The sequence below is a fragment of the Myotis yumanensis genome, unplaced genomic scaffold, assembly GCF_028538775.1.
Source record: "Myotis yumanensis isolate MYYU_CA2020_CCGP unplaced genomic scaffold, mMyoYum1.0.hap1 SCAF_3, whole genome shotgun sequence".
NCBI lineage: Eukaryota > Metazoa > Chordata > Mammalia > Chiroptera > Vespertilionidae > Myotis > Myotis yumanensis.
The window spans coordinates 37,599,738-37,608,391 of NW_027223754.1; the positions used below are offsets into that span (position 1 = coordinate 37,599,738).

The 8,654-nt window shown below is 43.2% G+C and overlaps 1 protein-coding gene across 3 annotated transcripts in view; it reads right to left on the bottom strand.

Moving 5' to 3' along the window:
• The window catches only part of TPP2 (tripeptidyl peptidase 2), an 86,630-nt gene extending 78,547 nt beyond the window's left edge, over positions 1 to 8,083 (bottom strand). Inside the window, exon 1 of one of the 3 annotated variants that reach the window (XM_070408630.1) lies at positions 7,851 to 8,078. In XM_070408630.1, the coding sequence (XP_070264731.1) occupies positions 7,851 to 8,015 (165 nt within the window). In that variant the 5' untranslated portion in view covers positions 8,016 to 8,078. Of the gene's footprint in view, positions 1 to 7,850 lie in introns of all 3 variants that reach the window. The other 2 variants (XM_070408632.1, XM_070408633.1) reach the window with 2 other exon arrangements.
• Positions 8,084 to 8,654: the final 571 nt, after the last annotated feature.

An 8,654-nucleotide genomic window follows, 5' to 3' on the forward strand; every position in this document is an offset into this window, starting at 1 on the left:
TGAAGTAACAACTGACATCACAAAAATACAAAGGATTGTAAGAAAATACTACAAACAACTATATGCCAATAATTTGAACAACCTGGGTAAAATGCACAAATTCCTAAAAATATAAAATCTTCCAAAACTCAATCAAGAAGACTCAGAAAACCTAAATAGACCTATTATAAGAACAAATGAAATTGAAGCAGTAATCAAAAAAACTCCCAGCAAACAAAAGTCCTTAAGTCTGTATGGCTTCACTGGTGAGTTTTACCAAACATTCAAATAAGAGGTAACACCTAGCCGCCTCAAACTATTCCAAAAATTCTAGAGGAGTGAAGACATCCAAGCTCTCTTTATGAGACCAGCATTATCCTAATTCCAAAACCAGATAAAGATATCACAAAGAAAATTACAAGCCAATAACCCTGTCAAACATAGATGCTAAAATCCTCAACAAGTTATTACAAATCAGATCCAGCAATACATTAAAAAGCTCAGACACCATGACCAAGTGGGATTTATTCCAGGGAAGCAACACTGTTACAATATATGCAAATCAATAAACGTGATTAATCACATAAACAAAATGAAGGATAAAAACACATGATGATTATCAATAGACACAGAAAAGCATTCAACAAAATCGAGCATCCATTTATTATAAAGACTTTCAGGAAAGTGGGAACAGAGGGATCATACCTTAACATAACTATGTATAACAAATTTACAGCCAACATTATATTCAATGGGAAAAAACTAAATGTGTTTCCCTAAAGAACAGGAACAAGACAGGGCTGTCTTCTTTCACCACTCTTATTCATCATAGTACTGAAAGTCCTAGCCACAACAATCAGACAAGAAAAAATAAAAGAGGCAACCAAACTGGAAAGGAGGAAGTAAAACTGTCATTATTCGCAGATGACATCTTATTGCACACAGAAAACCCTAAAGACACCACCAAAACACACCCCCCCCCCAAATTTTTTAAAATATATTTTTACTGATTTCAGAGAGGAAGGGAGGAGAGAGAGAGATAGAAACGTCAATGATGACAGAGAATCATCGACCACAATCTCCTGCATACCCCTACTAGGGAACAACAAACCCGCAACCTGGGCATGTGCCCTTGACCGGAATCGAGCCCAGGACCCTTCAGTCCACAGGCCGACGCTCTATACACTGAGCCAAATCAGCAAGGGCAACCCTGCTAAATTTAATAAATGAATTCCACAAAGTAGCAGGATATAAAATTAACATCCAGAAATGAATGGCATTTTTTTATATACCACTCAAAAAGAGAAACTAAAAAAAAAATCTTATTTACCATTGCAACAAAAACCTAAGATATACTAGTAAACTTAACCTCAGAGATACAAAAATTTGTACTCAAAAAATTGTAAGACATAAGAAAAAAATAGAGAAAGATACAAACAAGTAGAAACATATACCATATTCATAGATTGGAAGAATTAACATCATTAAAATGTCCATACTACCTAAAGCAATCTATAGATTTAATGCAATCCCAATTAAAATACAAAAGGCATATTTCACAGATTTAGAACAAATATTCCAAAAATGTATATGAAACCACAGAAGGCTGTGAATAGCCTCAGCAATCTTGAGGAAGAACAAAATGGGCGGGATCACAATATAAGTCAAACTATACTACAATGCCATTGTAATCAAAACAGCCTGGTACTGGCACAAAAACAGGCACATAGACCAACGAAACAGAACAGAGAATTCAGGAATCAGCCCAAGTCATTATGCCCAATTAATATTTGACAAAAGAGGCAAGAGAAGAATATGATATTCTCTTTAATAAATAAGGTTGAGAAAATTGGACATGTACATGCAAAAATGAAACTAGACTATCAATTTGCATCACACACGAGAATAAACTCAAAATGGATAAAACATTTAAATTAAGTCACAAAAGCAAAAAATCCTAGAAGATAGGCGTCAAAATTTCAGATGTCTCACATAGCAGTATTTTCACTGATACATCTCCTAGGGCAAGAGAAACAAATAAACAAATGGGAATACATCCCACTAAAATGCTTCTACAAAGCAAAATAAACCATCAACAAAATGAATAGGGAACCCACTTTATGGAAGAACATTATTTGCCAATGATAGATCTAATAAGGGGTTAATTTCCAAAATATGTAAAGAACTCATACAACTTACCAAAAGGAAAACAAAAAAATCCAACTAAAAGATGGACAAGGGACCTAAATAGACACTTCTCCAAAGAGGACAGATGGCCAAGAGACATATGAAAAAATGCTCAAAGTTACTAATTATCAGAGATAGGCAAATTAAAACTACAATGAGGTATCACCGCACACCTGATAGAATGGTTACTATCAAAAAACCAACAAACAAAGCTGGCCAGGATGTGGAGAAAAGGAAACCCTAGTACACTGCTGGTGGTAATGCAGACTGATGCAGCCATTGTGGAAACAGTATGGAGTTTCCTCAAATAATTAAAAATGGAACTGCAGTTTGACCAGCAATCCTACTTCTGGGAATATATCTTAAGAATCCTGAAACACCAATCAGAAAGAATGTATGCACGCCCCTGATCACAGCAGTGTTATTTATAACTAGAGGCCCAGTGCACAATGGGGGGGGGGGGGGCACCATATGGGGAAGGGTCCCTCAGCCCGGCCTGCGCCCTCTCTCAGTCTGGGACACCTTGCTCCTTAACGCTGCCTCGGAAACGGGAGAAGCTCCCGCCACTGCAGCTGCACTCACCAGCCGTGAGCCCTGCTTCTGGCTGGGCACACTGACCACCAGGGGGTAGCTCCTGCATTGAGCATCTGAACCCTGGTGGTCAGTGCAGGTCATAGCAACTAGTTGTTCTGCTGGTAGTTCTGCCATTAGGTCAATTCGCATATTAGGCTTTTATTATATAGAATAATTAAGAAGTGGAAACAGCCCAAGTGCCCACCAGTAAATGAGTGGATAAAAAAGCTGTGGTACATTTACACAATGGAATACAGGGTGCTGAAAAGAAAGAAGGATTTCTTACCCTTTGTGATAGCCTGGATGGACTTGGAGATTATTATGCTAAGTGAAATAAGACAAAGACAAATAGCACATGATCTCACTTATTTGTAGAATCTAATGAACAAAATAAACTGACTAACAAAATAGGTCCAGAGGCATGGATGCATGGAACAGACTGACAGGCTCCAAAAGGATGGTGGTGGGAAGAAAGGGAAGAGATTAACCAAAGAACAGATATGCATATATGCATAGACAATGGACACAGACAATAAATAGTGTGGTAAAGACCTGGGGAGGGCAGGAGCTGGTTGGATGGGGGCAAAGGCCAGGCTAATGGGGAACATATGTAATACTCTGCAATACTATCAACCATAAAATAAAATAATAATAAAAAATAAATTTTAATTTTAAATGCTCTGTAGTTAAGGTATACCTGAAAGGAGAGGAAAAGTCACTAGGCACACATTTTTTCCTTATAAGGCAAAGCAAGGGAGTGGCTGGTGGACTCCAAATCTCACTCCAATCAGGTTGCCATGGAAAACCAGGGGCTGATAGCTTTGTTAGGGGCTGCACAGCTGTGATTTTTATGTATGGTAGTTCTCAATCTAGATGTTTATTCCTTGGGAGCTGTCTATACAAGTATTTTAATACAGTGGGGCCTTGACTTACGAGTTTAATTCGTTCAGTGACGGAGCTCGTAACTCAGTAACTCAAATTACTCGTATGTCAAATCTTAAAGTGAACGAGTGAGAGTGAGACACGTGATGCTGGGCTGATGTTGTGGCGTTCACTGTGACGTTTGCTGCGCCAACTAGCGGTGGGGTATCTTAAGCTGGCTCGTAACCCGAATTTTAGCTGGCAACTCAAAGCAAAAAATCAGCCGAGAGACAGCTCGTATCTCGAAAAACTCGTTAGTCGGGACATTCGTAAGTCAAGGCCCCACTGTAGTACTAAGAATACAAATCACCTTTCTCATTTAATGAGTAAACAACTTGAGATCAAGTAATCACAAGAGATCACTAACAGTCAGACACAGATCCCTCTCATTAGAAACCTCATTATCAGCATGTGAGCAAAGGAAGAAAGCCTAATGCGATTTAATGGCTTAACACCTACTATTTTTTAAAAAACTTTATTTTATTTCAGAGAGGAAGCCAGAGGAAAAGAGAGACAGAAACATCAATGATGAGAGAATCATTGATTGGCTGCCTCCTGCACGTCCCGTACTGGGGATCAAGCCCACAACCTAGGCATGTGCTCTTGACCAGAATCAAACCTGGGACCCTTCAGTCCGCAGGCTGACACTGAGCCAAACCAGCTAGGGCAACACCTACTATTGACAGGGCTTTACTTACTAGGATCTCTCTCTCATTCAAAAATGTCTTATATATGCTATTTTCTATCCATGTACTTCTTACTTTACCATTAAACGAAAGCAACCACTGCACTGGAGATAGTAAGTCAAAAAAGGGAATTTAGAATTAGGAATGAGAAGTTTTAAAACAGCAAACCCGCTGAGCAATGGAGGTCTGGGAGAAGGAAAGAAGGAAATTGAACTTTTGACATTAGAACTATATCCCTCATCTTTCAGGAGAGGGAGCTGTCACAGGAGAAGGAAGGACTGAAGAAGACAGGGACAGTTATTTTGAGTAGAGCTAAAGTAATCAACCCCGTGTACTTTGGGTGGGAGACTGAGAAATGCTTACTGGCCCATCAAGCTCGCTGCACAAAACATAAAATGTCCAAAGGTTTTCCCCAAAAGTCAAGATCTAAGTTCCTTTTTATCTCCACTGAAATAGTTATGGTAGAGGAGTTGGTAAGGCTTGGGAAGCATCCATTAAACATTTGTAGAAGACCAAAACAAAAGGGGAGAAGGGCTCACAAATTATCACAAACAAAACAACATGAATGTATAAATATTTACTTGAAATTTCATGGAAGATACTGACAATATTGTCTTAAGCAAGGAAAGATAGTTTATAAATAAATACTATTAAATGACTATCATTCTGAAAACGTAATGAACAAATCAGGCTTTGCTTTCGAAAAGCTTACAATCCAGTTAAAAAAAAAACAGATGATTAAAGAGATAGCTGCTGTGTAGGACAATGAATAACAAAGGTAAAGACAGAATCTATAAAAGCATTTAAGAACACAAAACCCAGTTTGGGGGAATAAGGAAAGGTTAACTGAAGAAGAATAAAAATCAAAATGAATTATATAGCACCCATTAGTAACCAATTATATATAATGATATTTTTATTATATTTTAGTAAATAAAAATAGAAAGACTTTTTTAGGACTACATGCAACCTCTTTCCCCATTTTATCTCCATGATAAAATTATTTATCTCCATGATACATTTTATCCATTCAGCAAAAATAGTCAATGCCACACATGTGATTCTGAATAAAATTAGACATATGCTTTCGGGGAATTTTAACATAACCAGGAAAAAGGTATGTAAACAGAATAAATACTGAAATGAAACATCCTCAGTGCCATATGGGTATATGAACAAATTGCTATGATTTGATTTTTATAGAGAGAGGAAAAGAGAGGGAGAGGGAAAAACAGTGATGTGAGAGTGAAACACTATCAGCTACCTCCTGAATGTCGCTGCACACATGTGCCCTGACCAGGATCCAACTGGCAACCTTTTGGTACACGGGACTACACTCAACCAACTGAGCCACACCAGCTGGGCCATTACATGGAAATATCTAATGCATATTTATCTTCCAGATAGTTGGGTGATTTAAGACCCAGTATAAACTCCTTTAACTAAATATCCTCTCTTAAAAAAAGTAGTGTTTAACACTTGAGCACTTTAAAAAGTCACATGTAATTAACCTCAATCAACTTCATAGTGACATTGGGGGGTGAGAATTGCTGTTATTGTACAGAGAGTAATGGAATAATTTGGTAAGTAGACATGGGAAATTCTACTGAAGTAATTTTACTGAGATGGTACTCATCTAAACTCATCTGATCCTGTTGTTATCCTGACAAAGAACCAGTGAACCATTTACTCCACTGTACTCTTCCCACTTACCCTATAAAAAGTATACATATTGCCCTGGCGGGTGTGGCTCAGTTGGTTGGAAGAGTCCTCTCCTACACCAAAAAGGTGGCCAGTTCCATTCCAGGTCAGGGCACACACCCAGGTTTCTGGTTGGATCCCCGGGCAGGCGCATGGGGGAGGCAATCAATGTATGTTTTCTCACACTGATGTTTCTGTTTCTCTCTCTCTCTCTCTCTCTCTCTCTCTCTCTCTCTCTCTCTCTCTCTCTCTCCCCCGGGCAGGCGCATGGGGGAGGCAATCAATGTATGTTTTCTCACATTGATGTTTCTCTCTCTCTCTCTCTCTCTCCCTCTCTCCCTCCCTCCCTCCCTCCCTCCCTCCCTCTAAAAAACAATAAAGAAAAAAGGTAAAGATACTATACCACAACAGAATGGAAACCATTACTGCTCGGTAATAAAGCCTCAATGAGGTTAGAGCTTTCACTGTCTTAAGTCTTCAGAGTTATACTAGAAGAACTAATTGTACCACTAGGGCTACCAGGAGGGGGCTCAGTACCTGCTTTTCTGATTCACCAAGCTGCCCGGTTTGTGTTATTCTCCAGAGTGCTGCTGAAGAATTAACAGGAGGAACCAGAGGTTCCCTTTTCCCCCTGCATTACATCCTAGCCTCCAAAACGCTACCTCAATTATTAGAAAGCACAGTCCAGGGGAGGGAGAGGCATGGGAGGAAGAAGAGAATTATTTAATTTCAGCGTTTAGTGTAGAAAGGAGGGTTAAGAAACACAGATGAAGAACTGAAATAAGGGAGAGATCAGCACACACCAGGATTATCCAGGTTAGACTTTTAGGGAGATGGATCTTGAACAAGATCAGTGAAATTGTTTATTACTGGATTTCAGTAACAGGCTAAGACTAAATTTACATAAGTCAAACTTTGAAAACTTTAGGCAGAATACGTTTAATCCAGAGACACATTCTTTAAAATTACCTTTCAGGATGGCACCCTGGTCTCACGATTATAAAGCTGCCTAAGGCAAAACCAAGTCATGGTTAAGTTTTTATGAAAGTATGTTGTCTTATATTTGGAGGTTAAAAATATACCTAAGTATAATTTAATCAAGTCTGAAGTTCTCCAAAACCAAACTAAATTAAAAGTTGTTCTTATGTCAAATAAAGACTAAGAAAGCCATGCGTCTCGGTGACCCTAAACCAGTGGGTTGCAGAAGATGGGTTAAAATAGAATACAGAAAAGTACCAGCGGAAACAATTCCGGAAGTTGACCGCATTATCTCCGTGAAACCCGGCTTTCGTGTCTCAAGATAAACAATTCTTACCAAAACCAACCTCCCAAACTCAGCAATAAAAATTGAGTTTTGGTAGGTCATTTGCCCCCTTTCTTCCCCCCCCCCCCCCCCCCAACATATAACAAGAATTGTAAACACCCTCATTTGAAAAGAGACACTGGCCGGCGCCCGGGGCACGAGGGACCTGCGGAGGAAGGGAGAGTGATGGGCGGGAGCCCGAGGGCCCGGGCCTGGCAGCACCTGGGCAGAAAGGGGCTTCCCGGGGCCAAGGCGGCCCCCGGCACCCGACCGGCCGCGCCGCTTTTGTCTGGGCCGGGATCCCCGAGCAGCCGGGGCCATCGCGCCGCCGGGCCCCTGGCCCCCCCGCCCGGACACCGCGCACTCGGTGTCCTCAGCTTCCCTCCAGCGCCCGGCTCCCGCTCGGCCTCCGGGCGCCAAGGCTGCGCCCCCCTCAGCGTCCCCGGCCCCCGGCCGGCCGCGCCCCGCGCCCCCACGCCCGGCCTCGGCGGCTCCCGCACCTGCATGCCCGGGGCCCCGGGGTCAACCCCCGTGTCCAGGACGGCGATGAGCACCCCCCGCCCGTCATACTCCGGGTAGCGACAGAGGAAGGAGGCGGCCCCGGTCTCTTTCTTGGGCAGCAGGCCGTGGAAGGGGAAGGGCTCCTCGGCGGCGGCGGCGGCCATGGACGCAGGCTGGAAGACGAGGAAAAGGCAAACTGCCAGGCTGCGCGCGGAAGACAGGCGCGAGGACACCCGGGCGGCCGCGGGCCTTGGCGAGGGCGCGGGGCGGGACCGGCCGCCCGCCAATCCCGGCTCGCCAGGGTGCGGCGGCCAATCAGGAGCGGGACGTCAGCTAACGGCGCGCACTCAGGAACGCTGCGGAGTGCGGCCCGCGCCGCAGAGGAGGAGGCGGAGTCTGGGGACTGGCTGGGGCATTCGGGGCTGGAACCTGGGGCCTTAAAGGGACTGGCACGCGGAACGGGCTGGAGCGGGCTGGCCTCCAACCTAAGGGTTCGTGTGTCTCGGACGGAACCACTCCTGTAGGGACGGGGTGGGAAACGGGCCAACATTCTGGAGTATGGGGACCTCCCCGCGACCCACCCCCCATCCCCCAGTCTCCCGCGCTGGCGAGCGCTGGTTTCCGAACTTGAGGTTGTGGGCGAAACTTTTCTCCGGTCAGTTTGCGCTTCTACAACAGTTGACAGAAAAGGGAGTCAACTCACGCACGTTGACCCACTAGAAGTCGTTGGGCTTCAGCAAAACTCCGGGCGTACATTTTTAAAAGAGAGTTCTTAGATCCCGTGGCGTGCGCTCCCCCGCCTG